General features: G+C 44.5%; 1 protein-coding gene across 1 annotated transcript; it reads right to left on the bottom strand.

The window, feature by feature from the left end:
* Positions 1–7,299: 7,299 nt before the first annotated feature.
* LOC115619209 (uncharacterized protein C18orf25 homolog) lies at positions 7,300–16,572 on the bottom strand. The gene is made up of 2 exons (XM_030511256.1): positions 16,497–16,572; positions 7,300–9,203 (listed from the first exon to the last, which is right to left on the bottom strand). Exon 2 carries the CDS (start codon positions 9,108–9,110, stop codon positions 8,364–8,366), a length of 747 nt encoding a protein of 248 aa, XP_030367116.1. The 5' UTR covers positions 9,111–9,203; positions 16,497–16,572; the 3' UTR covers positions 7,300–8,363.
* Positions 16,573–17,385: the final 813 nt, after the last annotated feature.

Consider the following 17,385-nt stretch of genomic DNA (forward strand, 5'->3'; position numbering starts at 1 on the left):
ATAAGAATTAAATGACTGCTGTGGAAGTACTTGGCTATCAGACATCTGTATGAAAGCCCCTGACTGTGTGGTAGGGGGGATTTTTTGGTCAACTAGTTGAATTTTAGGTTCCCTGGGCTCCAGTTGTTGCTTGCTTTCTTCATTCGTTTCAAGTTGGGTTAGCTTTTCTATCCACATGCGAAATTTCTCCTCTGTCTGCCTCTGCATCTCAGCAAAGCAGTTCATGGCCTCTTCCAGGACATTGCCTATGCAGTTCCTATCCCACACAGTGCCCCTGTCGAGCAATCCTGGAATTTCCCTGGTCGCTCCTCCAGCAAGACTGAAGCCAGCTTTAAAGACATTGAGGCCATTTGATAAAACGTCATTAAGTAAGAACATAATATTGTTTATTAAGGCATGTTAACTCAGGAAAGCAACTTTTCTAATTGTGTCCCCTGGATATGATGGGGGGGGGGGGGGGGCACGGAATTAGCAAATATTAACCCACAGTATTACCATAAAAGAAAGAAAGAAAAAAAAATTACACTCGCTGAGGTTATAATAGAAATTTTGGCTTCAAAATTATTTTTATTCTAAAATTCTCAGACAATTCTGTCACAAAGGTAGGGGGGTTTTTCCCCCAATAAACCAAATTAGTCCAATTCCCTTAAAATTTCTGTTCTGAATTCAACTGAAAGGTGTCAAAACCATTACACAATAACATGTTTAGTTCTGTTATGCTGAGATACAAAATACTGTTTAACTAATAAACCTTAATAATTATGCTTATTTTACTTACATACTTGAACACTTTTATAATGGACTGTTAAACACAGACAAAATTGTACACAATATAACAGAGATAAAGGCTGATATAGTGATTGCAGCATCTAAAGTAGCCAAGCCCAAAGCTCTTGGTCTAGTTTTGGAAAACACACTAAACACCAATGAAGAGAATACACAACACATGTATGCATGAACATGAAAAGATATGCGAATGCTATCCTAGTATACAAGGTGAAAGCAAGCTCTGCTAGGTCTGATGGACACAGCTGCATCACAGGGGTGATGTCCACACGACACGTAGGAGTGATCAACCTCACACCAACTGGAAGCATGCCCTTCATTGCATGAGCCACCAGCTGTGCAGCATTTCTAGGACTAATTCTAGGTAAGGCAGAAAACAGGATATAGTTGGAAGGAAATTGTTCTCCTTCCTTCTATCCATCAAAAAGACGGTTAAAATGACCAGCTTTGGGATTATCAGGAAGAACTTCAGAAGCAAGAAGAGAAGGAAATCCTCATTATCTTACTCTGCATATCAATAAGAAAAGGCAGTGGTGTCTATATTTTTAAGTCTAGAGTTCACTCAGGAATCCTCTAGGAAGCAATAAAAACCCAAGAGGCTCTATACCTATTTGAGGAGTAATAAACAATATGTGCATGCTGTCCAAACACACAAATTTTACCTATAGTAATTCTGAAACAAGACAAACACCACATTAAACAACACAAAGCAACTGCAGAACCTGACAATTTAACATATAAGCGTGAAACCTGTGGGAACCTCTAGCTTAAGAATAATAGAAACTATCTTAAGAATGAGAGAAATCATTGCACATTCTAAGCAAATATTTACTAATTAAAAACCATAAGGCACTAAATCTTTATTGGGATCTCACTGTGCACATGAAATTACGGTATTAAACAACACATTCTTCTTAGGAGCTATTTAAATGAGGTATACATAAGTCCTTCAGTAACAGCTAAACGAAGCCCAGGATTATTCTCTTATTTCCGAGAAGTAGCAATGCTGCCTGTCAGGGGCTAAAACCATTGTATTAAAACCCCTACTTATTAAGTCTTCTCTCCCATCTGTTTACTTATGACACAGGCTGAAAATTCAGCATTCAGGTCCTCTGCTCAAAAATAAATTACTTTACAGCAACTAATTTATATACAATGGCATTTTCATAGAAACATAGAATCATAGAATAGTCAGGGTTGGAAAGGACCTTAAGATCATCTAGTTCCAACCCCCCTGCCATGGGCAGGGACACCTCGCACTAAACCATGTGGCCCAAGGCTCTGTCCAACCTGGCCTTGAACACCGCCAGGGATGGAGCATCCACAACCTCCCTGGGCAACCCATTCCAGTGCTTCACCACCCTCACTGTAAAGAACTTCTTCCTTATATCTAGTCTAAACTTCCCCTGTTTAAGTTTGAACCCATTACCCCTTGTCCTACCACTACAGTCCCTAAGGAAGAGTCCCTCCCCAGCATCCTTGTAGACCCCCTTCAGATACTGGAAGGCTGCTATGAGGTCTCCATGCAGCCTTCTCTTCTCCAGGCTGAACAGCCCCAACTCTCTCAGCCTGTCTTCATATGGGAGGTGCTCCAGCCCTCTTATCCTCATGGCCCTCCTCTGGACTCGCTCCAACAGCTCCATGTCCTTCTTATGTTGAGGACACGAGAACTGTACACAGTACTCCAAGTGAAGTCTCACAAGAGCAGAGTAGAGGGGCAGGATCACCTCCTTTGACCTGCTGGTCATGCTGCTTTTGATGCAGCCCAGGATATGGTTGGCTTTCTGGGCTGCAAGCGCACACTGAAGCTGGCTCATGTTAAGCTTCTCATCAACCAACACCCCCAAGTCCTTTTCTGCAGGGCTGCTCTGAATCTCTTTGCCCAACCTGTAACAGTGCCTGGGATTGCCCTGACCCAGGTGTAGGACCTTACACTTGGCTTGGTTAAACTTCATAAGGTTGGCATCGGCCCACCTCACAAGCATGTCAAGGTCCCTCTGGATGGCATCCCTTCCCTCCAGTGTATCAACCGAACCATATAACTTAGTGTCATTGGCAAACTTGCTGAGGGCGCACTCAATCCTACTGTCCATGTCGCCGACAAAGATGTTGAACAGGACCGGTCCCAACACCGATCCCTGAGGGACACCACTCGTTACAGGTTTCCAACTGGACATCGAGCCATATACCACAACTCTTTGCGTGTGGCCATCGAGCCAGTTTTTTATCCACCGAGTGGTCCATCTATCAAATTGATGTCTCTCCAATTTAGAGACAAGGATGTCATGCAGGACAGTGTCGAACGCTTTGCACAAGTCCAGGTAGATGACGTCAACTGCTCTGCCACTGTCCATCAGTTCCGTGGCTCCATCATAGAAGGCCACCAAATTGGTCAGGCAGGATTTCCCCTTAGTGAAGCCATGTTGGCTGTCACCAACCACCTCGTTGTTTTTTATGTGCCTTAGCATGTTTTCCAGGAGAATCTGCTCCAAGATTTTGCCAGGCACAGAGGTGAGACTGGCTGGTCTGTAGCTACCTGGGTCTTCCACCTTCCCCTTCTTGAAAATGGGGGTTATATTACCCTTCTTCCAGTCATCGGGAACTTCACCTGACTGCCAGGATTTTTCAAATATGGACAGTGGTTTAGCAACTTCATTCACCAGCTCCTTCAGGACCCGTGGATGGATTTCATCAGGTCCCATGGACTTGTGCACGTTCAGGTTCTTAAGATGGTCTTGAACCTGATCCTCTCCCACAGTGGGCCTAAGGTCTTCATTTTCGCAGTCCCTGCATTTGTTTTCCAAGACAGTCGTGGTGTGGTCAGAGCATTTGCTAGTGAAGACTGAGGCAAAGAAGTCATTAAGAACCTCAGCCTTCTCCAAATCCAGGGTAGCCAGTTCTATCGATAGCTTCCAGAGAGGGCCCACATTATCCCTAGTCTGTCTTTTATTTGCTACGTATCTATAGAATCTTTTCCTGTTATCTTTCACATCCCTTGCCAAACTTAATTCTAGCTGGGCCTTAGCTTTCCTAATCTGGTCCCTAGCTTCCCAGGCAATGCTCCTATATTCTTCCCAGGCCGCCTGTCCTCACTTCCACCTTCAATAAGCTGCTTTTTTCCCCTCTAAGTTTCCTCAGCAGCTCCTTGTCCATCCATGGAGGTCTCCTGGCCTTCCTGCTGCATTTCCTTCTAGTTGGGATGCAACACTCCCGAGCTTGGAGCAGGTGATCCTTGAATATCAACCAGCAGTCTTGGGCCCCCCTGCCCTCTAGGACTGTATCCCATGAAACCTTACTAAGGAGGTTCCTGAAGAGGCCAAAGTCTGCTTTCTTGAAGTCCAGGGCAGTGAGCTTGCTGCACGCTCTTCTCACTGTCCTGAGGATCTCAAACTCAACCATCTCGTGATCACTAGAGCCAAGGCTGCCCTGGAGCATCACATTTCCAACCAGTCCCTCCCTGTTGGTGAGCACAAGGTCCAGCATGGCACCTCTCCTTGTCGGCTCCTCTATTGCTTGCAAGAGGAAGTTGTCTTCCACACAATCGAGGAACCTCCTGGATTGCTTGTGCCCGGCCGTACCGTCCCTCCAACAGATGTCAGGATGGTTGAAGTCCCCCATGAGGACAAGGGCCTGCGAGCGTGAGGCTGCTCCTATCTGTCTGTAGAGCGCTTCATCCACAGAGTCCTCTTGATCAGGCGGCCTGTAACAGATCCCCACCGTAATGTCCCCCATTGCTGTTCTCCCTTTGATCCTGACCCACAAACACTCTGTTAACTCATCACCCGTCCCCAGACAGAGTTCCATACTCTCCAGCCTATTTAACTAAAAGTATTTATTTATTTTAACTAAAAGTAATTAAGTAAAATTGCACCTTTTTTCCTACAGTGCGATTCCTTTTGTATATTCAATCTATTTTCCTCCCTAAAAAAAAAATATTTCTTCTCTTCATATACTTCTAGTGTTGAACATCCAATGATTCTGCTTATTTGTCTTTATTCAGGGATCTTATCCTAAGATCAAGTAACTTAAATGGCAGTCTTTCTGATTTCCACAGGCTTACAATCAGACACCTTTAAGTAATAAGTGCAAGGGTGGTGAAGCACTGGAATAGGCTGCCCAAGGAAGTTGTGAATGCTCCATCCCTGGCAGTGTTCAAGGCCAGGTTGGACAGAGTCTTGGGCAACATGGTCTAGGGTGAGGCATCCCTGCCCGTGGCAGGGGGGTTGGAACTAGATGATCTTAAGGTCCTTTCCAACCCTTACTATTCTATGATTCTATAATAATGAGTAAGTTTTAATAGCAATTTAAATAAAAACTATTGATGATGATAGCTAGCTAAGCTTTCAAAGTTAAGAATGAACTAGCATGGTCAAAGTTGACCAAATTTTGTAAACTGAAGAAACTGTGTGTTGAAATATATGTTACCATGCAATACTATTTTTAAAAGGCATCATTCATAGCATATCTACAATTTACAGTAGCAGAAAATCAGTGCTTCAAATGTTTCCCTTGCGGTTCTTAAAACAAGCCTTATTCAATCTTTTCTTTACTGGTGGCCTTCAGGGTTAAAAAATAATCAAGCTTAAAAATGCATTTTTATTATATTAAAAATGCTAGCATTTATCTAATTTGTCTTTTTATCTGTAAACTCACAGCTCTATAGTTTTGGAAGTTATGTCAAGTTAAAGGGTGAAGAAATTTGCAAAGGGATCATGTCCTGGGTCCAGCAGTAGCAGTCATTTTTCTCCTTCTTAGTAGCTGGTGCAGTGCTGTGGTTTTGACTTTAGTCTGAGAACAATGCTGATAACACAGCGATGTTTTTAGTTGTTGCTCAGTAGCGCTTACCCCGATCAAGGACTTTTCAGTCTCTCATGCTCTGCCAGGGAGGAGGGGAAGCCGGGAGGAAGCAGAGACAGGACACCTGACCCAAACTGGCCAAAGGGGTATTCCACACCACGGCACGTCATGCCCAGTATATAAACTGGGGGGAGTCACCCAGAAGGCCCAGATCGCTGCTCAGGTCGGGCTGGGTATCTGTCAGTGGGTGGTGAGCAATTGTATTGTGCATCGCTTGTGTTTATTGTTTTCCTTTTCCCCTTTTAGTTTTATATTCTCTCCCCTTGTTATTTCCCTTATCATTATTATTAGTAGTAGTAGTAGCTTTGTATGGTACCTTAGTTATTGGACTGTTCTTATCTCAACCCATGGGGTTTACATACTTTCAATTCTCCTCCCCATCCCTCTGGGAGCGGGGGGGGGAGGGAAGAAGCGGGGAAGTGAGTGAGCAGCTGCATGGTTCTGAGTTACCACCTGTGCTTAAACCACGACAGTATTTTTGCTTTCTGATACCCTGTATTATTTTCTAACAATGTGTTCATTCCTTAAATGTTGAGGATATTCATAGTGTAATGCTAAGTGCTCTATGCTCTAAAATGGCTTTCTAGTAATAAATTTAAATAAACAAACAAACAAACAAAGTTAAGCACTTTGCGAGTTCCAAGAAGAGGGATCACAGATGGCATGTGAACCTATCACTCTGACAGAGAGCTGGGAATCTTACTCAGACTCACAGCTCCACTGTATCTGTTAAGACCACAACGTTTCATTAACCCACTAGTAGCACAGGATGCATTTTTGGCCAACCTTGTCCTTATCTCTACAGAGAATATTTTTTTCTTGTACTTGTAGACCGTTTCCCACAAACCACAGTCATTTCTACTTAAAGGAAAACGACAATGTGACAAGCACACATTACCCCTAATTCCAAAAGGACAGCTCGAAAGTTTTAATGTCTTAAATGCAGTTTAGTATCAAGCAGACGATATGTGCTATGAAATAAGAATAAATGTCATTGTTCCTCAGGATGTTTTTTGCACTCCCACATCTTGCATCACAGGTAAAATTGGGCTTTGGTGTAATCATCACTAAATAAGTTCTTTTGCACACTGCAATGGGACCTTTTCACTGCAAGCATCTCACAGTTAAGACCAAGAGCTCAAACACAGAAGAGCCTAGTGATACAGAAAAAGCACCCTAGAGTGGCTTCAGATCCCTGCAATGGAAGTCAGAAATCTAAGAAGATCTGAAAATACCATGTGGTGCCTTTCTGGGTCACAAGGTACTTTCATGACTTAAAGAATATAACCTGGGGGATTTATTGTGTGGTTTGGGTTTTTTGAGGTCTGAGGAACCTGTCCCAAAACTCAATAAGTCTTCTTTGACAGGCTTTAATTGCCCAGCAAAGTGTAAATATAGTAAATAGAAAGGCACAAAACTAAAAAAGCTAGAACTTTGACTAACTACTAAATTGGTAAAAAAAAAAAAAAAACCCAAAAAAAACCAAAAAAAAATTACATCTCTATTAAAAGTTTACTACACAATAATTACAGCAGGACTGTGTCTTTCCCAGGCTTACTAATAATACACATTAACTTCTTTCCTAGCAATATAGGAAAAATACCAATTCTCATGGCGCCAGAATTATTCACCACAATGAAGTCAGTTAAAAGTTATTTGTAAAATCTGCTGCAAATATTTTAAATAATTCATCTAGCAAACATTAGTTCAGCAACTTAAGACTAATTATTGTGGTTTTCCTTTAAATGTTCTTGCCCTATGTAAGCTGATATTTATCTCAAAAAAAAATCCAACCTTCTAGCACAAAAGGCAAAAAGCCACGTAACCCAGTAAAAATTGGCAAGCCAAAAAGTTTATTTTTATGTGATTTTATTTTTGATTGCCATATAATGATGGTTCTATAGTATAATATGCTGCAAGAATAATTCACACAAAATCCTGTCCATGACACTTGAGCTAATAAAATAACAAAGACTCAGTAGACAAAAAACTTGAATTCATCTTTCTTTTGCTAATAAAATCATGAGGACTCTATAATTTGCTGCCTCCAATCTTAACATGGATGTGTCAGAAAACTAAAAGTATAGAAATTATAGATCCTTATGACATAGCAAAATGGTAACAGCTTTGTCTAAGATGTGGAAAATTTAGGAGTGGATATAACTTGGGCACCTGTGTAAATAAATTCATATTTATGTCCTAAAATAGGTGACCAGCTGTGATCTGCAAGAACTTACAATAAGGCTAACTAAGTTTGTCATGCACTGAAACATATAGCTGAAAGCACATGGCAAGTGCAATAATCAACAGGGCCTTACTGTGACACAACAAGAGGTATGCCATGTTATTTCTAACACAGCTGCTGAGCTGTTGTCTTAGTATATTAAAGCAAAGCCTGCCACTTATCTTAAGAATGTATTTACTAGATTATCACCGTCTAATGGGATTTGACAGTACTGACAGGATTTCATAGAACTTTACAAAGGAAAAGATCTGAAAATTCCAGAATTCAAAGATAGCCCTTCCTCCAATTCACCATTTCTATGCTTTGCTGGTGTGCAAAAGTGCACTGAAATCTCAGAAGAGATTTTAAAATTTGCCCATGTCTTGTTAATATACTGCAGTCTTCACATTTACAGAGCTGCAGTTCTGTTTTTTCTCAAGTGTCACTCATCTAATTTAGCACGACAGCAGAGAAACGACATCAGATGTGTTACAGTTCAGTTTAAAAAACATCCTCTACCTTGTATCTCTGCAGTGATTGTCTTGCTGCTCCCTGAAACTTCTTCATCGTCATCTGATGAGCTCGTGCTCGAGTCACACGTCAGGTCACTATCACTGGTACTGCTGTCCTGCAGCAGGTTGTACTTCTTGCGAGCAGCTGCCTCCCGTTTCTGTCTTAAGAGACGGATTCTTTCTTTGTGCTTTTTACTTTGATGACCTTTTACCTTGGTAACTCGACCATTCTGCTTATCACTAGACTGACGGTTTTTCTTGACAGCCATTGTTGAAGTTTCACTTTCGGACCTGGATCGCCTGGATTTCCTCCCAACTGCAGCCCCAGACACCACAGAAGAGTCTCCCTTTACAGCAGCTTCAGCCTGACAGTGCTCATTCTCTTCTGTGGAAGACAATGTATCCGAGTCGGCCAAATGCCCGCTGGAAGAAGGAGAAAGCATGCACTGATTAGAAGAGTCACTCTCATAAACTTGACCACCCATTGGCTTATGGCTCTCCATAAATGCTAGCTGAGACTCCGAGGAGTCTCGCCTCAGTTCCATCAGTAAGCAAGGCATCGAAGAGAGCACCGCAGAGCCTGCTGCAGTGAGCATGCTGTCCTTCCGAGTTTGTGTCTCGAGTTCTATAGATCCGTCTTCATCAGGAGCAGTCTCTTGCTTTTCAGAAGTCTTTGGTGGAACTTCTGAATCAACAAGTTGTTCTGCTTTTCCCACTGCTTCCATCTTCATTTCAGAACACCAAGGTCTTCCTGGTCTCAAAGCATGGAGCGCACTCTCTGGAAGACCGGGTGAACTAGATATGGACTTCAGCAATACAGCAGCCTGCACGAGAACAGTAAGAATAATTTACCCAAATAACTCACTCAATCCTGGTCTTCACAGTATTACCTAAACAACTCAAAGCTTTCAATGACAGACAATATGGTTCAGTATCTTAATGGTTTTCTTCATTTACTTTTTCCTAGTGAACTCGCCCTATTACATAGAATCATACAATGGTTTCGGTTAGAAAGGACCTTAAGATCATCTAGTTCCAAACCCCCTGCCATAGGCAGGGATGCCTCCCACTAGACCAGGTTGCTCAAGGCCCTGTCCAACCTGGCCTTGAACACTTCCAGGGATGGAGCATTCACCACTTCTTTGGGCAACCTGTTCCAGTGCCTCACCACTCACTGGCATACAAATCTACCTAAGGCACATTTCTGGGAGTGGAGCTGGCTCTTTATCAGATTATTCATAAATCAGGCTTGGTAGCAATCCTAAAGAATAGGACCCTTCACAACCCACATGGTAAGAGAACTGCGGTGTGAAACAAAAGAAGAAAGGATTAAACTAATGCTGTGTTTCAAATGGTTTTGCATAAACAAACAAAGGTTAAAACCAGACTGTTCCTACTGAGTGCTCAACAGGCTGCATACACAAATTATCCATAACTGAATAAAATTTACAAGTATATGTGTTAAGACAAAGGTTTGCAGAACATCCTTTGCAATATGAAAAGCAACATTTTTCACCGTAAATAAGCAGCAAGACTTTACATTTAAATACAGGTTTTTGCATTGTCATTCTTAATGCACATATTCCGCCTCTTTCAAATGAAAGGTAACTACCAACTATGGGTTAGTTCATAAGCCTGCACACAGGCTTCTAGAAACATTCACCAGCTGCACTGGAATCACACACACAGACACACAGAATCATCACAGTCCTCAAAAATAAATTCATTAGCATACAGATAAAGGCACACAGAGTTGGCTGCACTTAGCCTTCTAAAAAAAAGAAAAAAATCTCATTTTTTTCTCACAGTGAAAGCATTTTTCTTAAGTGTGCAGCAATTTAAAGTCTATGATGCTCTTGAAAAATTAGAGGGGGCATATTTTTGTTACTATCTGTTCCTAATGATTTAAGTGACTCACTCAGAATTTTCATTATTCTTTCAACATAACCAGTGGCAGAAATCAGTGCTAGGATAGCCATGCTTTGTTTCTTTTTCCCCTCTACCATAGATAAGCTTGCAGAAGATGACCCTACTGAGGACAGTCATATGGATGTATCATCTTTTTCTAAGATTTTGAGTATAACAAATTCTCTCACTTTACCTACATATTTCTGTTACTCAGAGGAAATGTATTCTGTACCATTCTATATAAACATACTTCCTCTTCTCAAGAAACACTGGTCTATTGCTCTAACATGGTCAATAAAGTAATGTTCACAGAAAACCTACATTTTAAAATGGTTGAGCATAACAGTAACAAATTAATCCTGATTTTCAGAGCACAGCTCTTCTTTCTATTAAAAACATTTATCTGAAATACCCTGAAAGTAATCATGAGCTCACGTCACTGAACTAGAAGTGGTATGGATTTATTGACAGCCATTTAACAAAGATGAATTAAGGGATATTAAGTGACTACAGTTTGTAAGTATTTTATGATCAGAACTTTTCATACATCTTTGCCACAGGAAAACAATAAAACCTACCCTCAAGCACTTTTAAAGCTTAAAATACTTGAAGCCGACACCAGTAGTGTGTCTTTGTTTTAAGCCAGTATCTTCCTGGCATAAGGTAGTAACATAGCCATTTTATGGTCTGACCAACTGAAGATGAGAAATCAGGTGACATGCCCAAATTCTACAGAAAGGCTGGAAAGGATCTACAAGCCAACCAAACCCTATTCTCAAGTTATTTTCTCATCCACAAGCAACTAATTTATTAATTTATTTCTTTAATTATTAAGCTAGCAGTATAAAATCTAAATATTGCAACATGAATTTGTAGTAGGAATATTACTGAAAAATAAACGTGTCGTGGTTTAAGCCCAGCTGGTAACTCAGAACCACACAGCCGCTCACTCGCTCCCCCATTCGCCCCGAACGACCGCTGCTCCCAGAAGGATGTGGAAGAGAACTGAAAGAATGTAACTCCCACGGGTTGAGATAAGAGCAGTCCCGCAACTAAGGTATAATACAAACCACTACTGCTACCACCAATGATAATAATGATTAGTGAAATAACAAGGGGAGAGGATACAATTGCTCACCACCCGCCGACCGATACCCAGCCCGACCCGAGCAGTGATCTGGGCCTTCCGGGTAACTCCCCCCGGTTTATATACTGGGCATGACATGCTGTGGTATGGAATACCCCTTTGGCCAGTTTGGGTCAGGTGTCCTGTCTGCTTCCTCCCAGCTTCCCCCCCTCCCTGGCAGAGCATGAGACTGAAAAGTCCTTGGTTGGAATAAACATTACTTAGCAACAACTAAAAACATCAGTGCTATCAGTGTTCTTCCCAGGCTGAAAGTCAAAACCACAGCACTGCACCAGCTACTGAGAAGGGGAAAAAATGACTGCTATAGCTGAACCCAGGACAGCTGGAGAATATGGAACTGTGCCTGGGGACGGGTAATGAGTCAACAGAGAGTTTGTGGGTCAGGATCAAAGGGAGAACAGCAATGGGGGACATTACGGTGGGGATCTGTTACAGGCCGCCTGATCAAGAGGACTCTGTGGATGAAGCACTCCACAGACAGACAGGAGCAGCCTCATGCTCGCAGGCCCTTGTCCTCATGGGGGACTTCAACCATCCTGACATCTGTTGGAGGGACGGTACGGCCGGGCACAAGCAATCCAGGAGGTTCCTCAATTGTGTGGAAGACAACTTCCTCTTGCAAGCAATAGAGGAGCCGACAAGGAGAGGTGCCATGCTTGACCTCGTGCTCACCAACAGGGAGGGACTGGTTGGAAATGTGATGCTCCAGGGCAGCCTTGGCTCTAGTGATCACGAGATGGTTGAGTTTGAGATCCTCAGGACAGTGAGAAGAGCGTGCAGCAAGCTCACTGCCCTGGACTTCAAGAAAGCAGACTTTGGCCTCTTCAGGAACCTCCTTAGTAAGGTTTCATGGGATACAGTCCTAGAGGGCAGGGGGGCCCAAGACTGCTGGTCGATATTCAAGGATCACCTGCTACGCGCTCAAGAGTGTTGCGTCCCGACTAGAAGAAAGTGCAGCAGGAGGGCCAGGAGACCTCCATGGATGGACAAGGAGCTGCCGAGGAAACTTAGAGGGGAAAAAAGCAGCTTACTGAAGGTGGAAGTGAGGACAGGCGGCCTGGGAAGAATATAGGAGCATTGCTCGGGAAGCTAGGGACCAGGTTAGGAAAGCTAAGGCCCAGTTAGAATTAAGTTTGGCAAGGGATGTGAAAGATAACAGGAAGGGCTTCTATAGGTACGTGGCAAACAAAAAACAGACTAGGGATAATGTGGGCCCTCTCTGGAAGCTATCAGGAGAACTGGCTACCCTGGATTTGGAGAAGGCTGAAGTTCTTAATGACTTCTTTGCCTCAGTCTTCAATAGCAAATGCTCTGACCACACCATGAAAGTCTTGGAAGGCAGATGCAGGGACTGTGAGAATGAAGACCTGAGGCCCACTGTGGGAGAGGATCAGGTTCGAGACAATCATAAGAACCTGAACATGCACAAGTCCATGGGACCCGATGAAATCCATCCACGGGTCCTGAAGGAGCTGGCGAATGAAGTTGCTAAGCCACTGTCCATCATATTTGAAAAATCCTGGCAGTCAGGTGAAGTTCCCGATGACTGGAAGAAGGGTAATATAACCCCCATTTTCAAGAAGGGGAAGGTGGAAGACCCAGGGAACTACAGACCAGTCAGCCTCACCTCTGTGCCTGGCAAAATCTTGGAGCAGATTCTCCTGGAAAACATGCTAAGGCACATGAGAAACAAGGAGGTGGTTGGTGACAGCCAACATGGCTTCACTAAGGGGAAATCCTGCCTGACCAATTTGGTGGTCTTCTATGATGGGGCTACAGAACTGATGGACAGTGGCAGAGCAGTTGACGTCATCTACCTGGACTTGTGCAAAGCGTTCGACACTGTCCCACATGACATCCTTGTCTCTAAATTGGAGAGACATCAATTTCATAGATGGACCACTTGGCGGATAAAGAAGTGGCTCGATGGCCACACGCAAAGAGTTGCGGTCAACGGCTCAATGTCCAATTGGAAAACAGTAACGAGTGGTGTCCCTCAGGGATCGGTGTTGGGACTGATCTTGTTCAACATCTTTCTCGGCGACATGGACAGTGGGATTGAGTGCGCCCTCAGCAAGTTTGCCAACGACACTATGTTATGTGGTTCGGTTGATACACTGGAGGGAAGGGACGCCATCCAGAGGGACCTTGACATGCTTGTGAGGTGGGCTGATGCCAACCTTATGAAGTTTAACCAAGCCAAGTGTAAGGTCCTACACCTGGGTCAGGGCAATCCCAGGCACTGCTACAGGTTGGGCAGAGAAGAGATTCAGAGCAGCCCTGCAGAGAAGGACTTGGGGGTGTTGGTTGATGAGAAGCTTAACATGAGCCGGCAGTGTGCGCTTGCAGCCCAGAAAGCCAACTATGTCCTGGGCTGCATCAAAAGGAACCTGACCAGCAGGTCAAAGGATGTGATCCTGCCCCTCTACTCTGCTCTCGTGAGACCTCACTTGGAGTACTGTGTACAGTTCTGGTGTCCTCAACATAAGGACATGGAGCTGTTGGAGCAAGTCCAGAGGAGGGCCACGAGGATGATAAGGGGGCTGGAGCACCTCCCGTATGAAGACAGGCTGAGAGAGTTGGGGCTGTTCAGCCTGGAGAAGAGAAGGCTGCGCGGAGACCTCATAGCAGCCTTCCAGTATCTGAAGGGGGCCTATAAGGATGCTGGGGAGGGACTCTTCCTTAGGGACTGTAGTGGTAGGACAAGGGGTAATGGGTTCAAACTTAAACAGGGGAAGTTTAGGTTAGATATAAGGAAGAAGTTCTTTACAGTGAGGGTGGTGAAGCACTGGAATGGATTGCCCAGGGAGGTTGTGGATGCTCCATCCCTGGCGGTGTTCAAGGCCAGGTTGGACAGAGCCTTGAGCCACGTGGTTTAGTGCGAGGTGTCCCTGCCCATGGCAGGGGGGTTGGAACTAGATGATCTTAAGGTCCTTTCCAACCCTGACTATTCTATGATTCTTGGAGACCAAATATCACAAGGCACAACGTGGATGAAGCCTATACACTATTTGATACTTAAATCAATTTCTGAGCATTCAAGAGACAGACTACATGGTCAAATTGATATACAAGTCTAAATTCCTTCTTAAATAAAAAGGGATATTATGTTGGATCATTCTGAATCTAGAGCTGACTCGCCACATGACCGACCACAGGCACGTTACTTGACCTCCCTGTGCATTCAGTAATCTATCTGGAATGGTGTAACAGCAAAGCCTCGGTGTCTGAGCAGCATCTCATTTTCAGTCCTGAATGAGTAATCACTGTATGCCCAAACTGCACAAAGGCAGTCATATCCATGGAGAAATTGCTATACTGTACAGGCTCTATTCATGCTGATCAGACACGTGAAGAGGGAACACTAACAAGTGGGAATAGGCAACCACAAATTTAAATTCTAATCCTTAGCAGTAACACTGCATAAGTGATAAGGTATCAGTCACTCCAGTCTATATCAGAGATGTACTCTGTTATGAGAAAGCAACTGCAGATACTAGTATTTACACTATATGCACATTTTCATTTATAGTCTCTTTCATCCAGTTTTCTTTTTGCTCAAATTGCACATTTGTAGACATTGCATTCCCGACCTCAAGTCGCAGACTCAGCACTGCATTATGCATTAAAAACCTGGAACAAAGATGCAACAGAAAGACAACACAAATCACCAGAAAAATCATACTGTTCCCTGCAGTAATATTTGTGGCCACAGATTCCGGTGTCATAATAATTCAGCTGCTCCCCAGTTACAGAACTAAAGTTAAAGGCACGAGTGTCGGTTCTCTGCTGAACTTTGATTCATGTACTGGAAAATTGAGACAAAAGTGGTTTCCTTGCCATGTAAGCCTCAAGTTATCTCAGAGTTGGAACTGTGCAGCAACACTCACTGTACCACACTTTATCCCAGAGCTCTCTCCCAGCACTACACCTGTCCTTTCCCACTGCCAATTCATTTTTGATTCCCCATTGCTACTGATAACATTCAAGCCATCAAAGATTTTCAAGTTTTAATACTTCTTTTCCAGAGCACTTGTTCCAAGGAGCAAGTTAAATGCTTGCAACTATGGTATTTAAATCTTTCACTCTGATCTAGTAAAGGTGTTAGTAAATCTGCTGCTCAGTTTCTGTCAATGTTTACAGTTTTCTAAGTCATTTAGTCAACTGCAGATAAAACCACAGAAGCCGAGATTGACCATAGACCCAATTCTGTTAAAAAGTACCATCAACCACACTAACTTTGAAATGTTATAGAAAATTAAAGGAAGGTTGCTTGAGACTATTTACTCATTTGAAAAGTTTCCAAAGCTTTAACATATCTAGTGGTGACGTTTCGGTCAGAGGGTAACCTGGCAGTTGTGCATGCTTGGTCTGCAGTCACTCTTGTAATGTGGTACAGACTCCCATCTCATTAACAAATGTTTAAGTGAGATGTTGATATACAGGTGGGTCATAGATGATACATACATCCTTGGTAGAGCAGGGAGTTGATGTAATAATATACAAGGGAAAGCAAAGAAAGTGAACAAGGCAAAGAAGCAAGCTTTTTAAAGATAAATACACAACAAGGAAATGGGGGGTCAGGCCAAGCAAGGCAATTATTTCTTGTTGCTCGGACCAAGTTACACCAACTTATCTCTGATGCTTAAGCCTTCAAAACCCCTCACGATTCTCCATATTTACTCTTTATTCATCCAATCTTATCTTACCTCATTAAGCCTCGCCGGGCACCCACGCGCTCCTGAAGCCCTTCGGCCGGCGCGGAGAATGCGCGGCGCGGGCAAGGCCGCCTCCCCGGCCCTGGTGGGACCAGGCCCACACACTCCGGGCAGCGCCGGACTGCACGCTCCCACCACCACCGGCCCCGGGGGAGGGGGAGTAGGGGGAGGCCGTTAGCCACGCCCCGGTGGCGCCCCGCCGCCTGCACACAGCAAGGCTGACGGCAACGGTTCTGCCGCCCGCCCAGCGCGGCTGCGGCGAGGCAGCGCGGCGCGGCGCGGCCCGGCCCCGCCCCACCGGAGAGCGCAGCTAGGCGAGCCCCGGCCGCGCCGACCCCACTCACCTGGATAACACAGGAGCCCTCCTGGCCTCTCCCCTGGGGGGCAGCAGCTGGCGCATGGGCAACCAGGAGAGAATGTCACCGAGGCGGCAGGGCTCCACTGCGCAGCGTCACTTCCTCCCGCCACCGCCGGAACAATCGAGCGCCACGCAGAGTGGCCGCCGAACCCACCAGCACCACCCCGCGGCGCGGGGCAATGCCGGGGCCAGCAGGTTCCACCCCCTCTCTCTCCCCACCCCACTAAGGGGAGCGGCCGGCGGTCACACATGTATCCCTTGACACCCGCGGGTGTCACGCACCCTCCACAGGCTCCAGGTGCACACCCCCCCCCCGTGACGCGCACACACCCGCGGGAGAGCCCCCCCCGAGGCCCCTGGGCCCAGTGGGAGAAGAGACTGATCCCCGCCTCGCTACAACCTCCTTTCAGGTAGTAGAATCATTTCAGTGTAGTCCCTAAATCCTGATCAGGGACTACAGATGCCTGGGAAATTCAAGTGTTTGACGTGCATCACAGAGCAGAGGCACCCCTGGAGGATCCCGCTCCTCCACAGCCACTGCTTGTGGTACAGAATCGGTTATAGGGTTGATAGTATAGAAATGTGTGTTTCCATCTACCCCACCCCACAACCCTCCAAATCACATACATGGACTTGGGAAACAAAGACAGACGTTATATACCTCAGTAGAATTTGTCACATTGAGGAGAAATAAGAGAGAGATTCAGGTAGAAATAGACCTATGTATTCATGAATTCAGAATTCTCTTTCAAAACAATACTTTGCAAGATATTTGTCACCAAATATGTAAAAAACTTCCTTTGCAAGAGCACCAGCCTTGTCGGTGCATCCAATATCAGCTGTGTAGGGAACAAGCAGGGCACTACTAAAATTGT

The sequence above is a fragment of the Strigops habroptila genome, chromosome W (genome assembly GCF_004027225.2).
Source record: "Strigops habroptila isolate Jane chromosome W, bStrHab1.2.pri, whole genome shotgun sequence".
NCBI lineage: Eukaryota > Metazoa > Chordata > Aves > Psittaciformes > Psittacidae > Strigops > Strigops habroptila.

Coding starts and splice junctions, on each gene's coding strand:
- LOC115619209 (XM_030511256.1), bottom strand. CDS start 9,110: ATGAAGATGGAAGCAGTGGGAAAAGCAGAACAACTTGTTGATTCAGAA.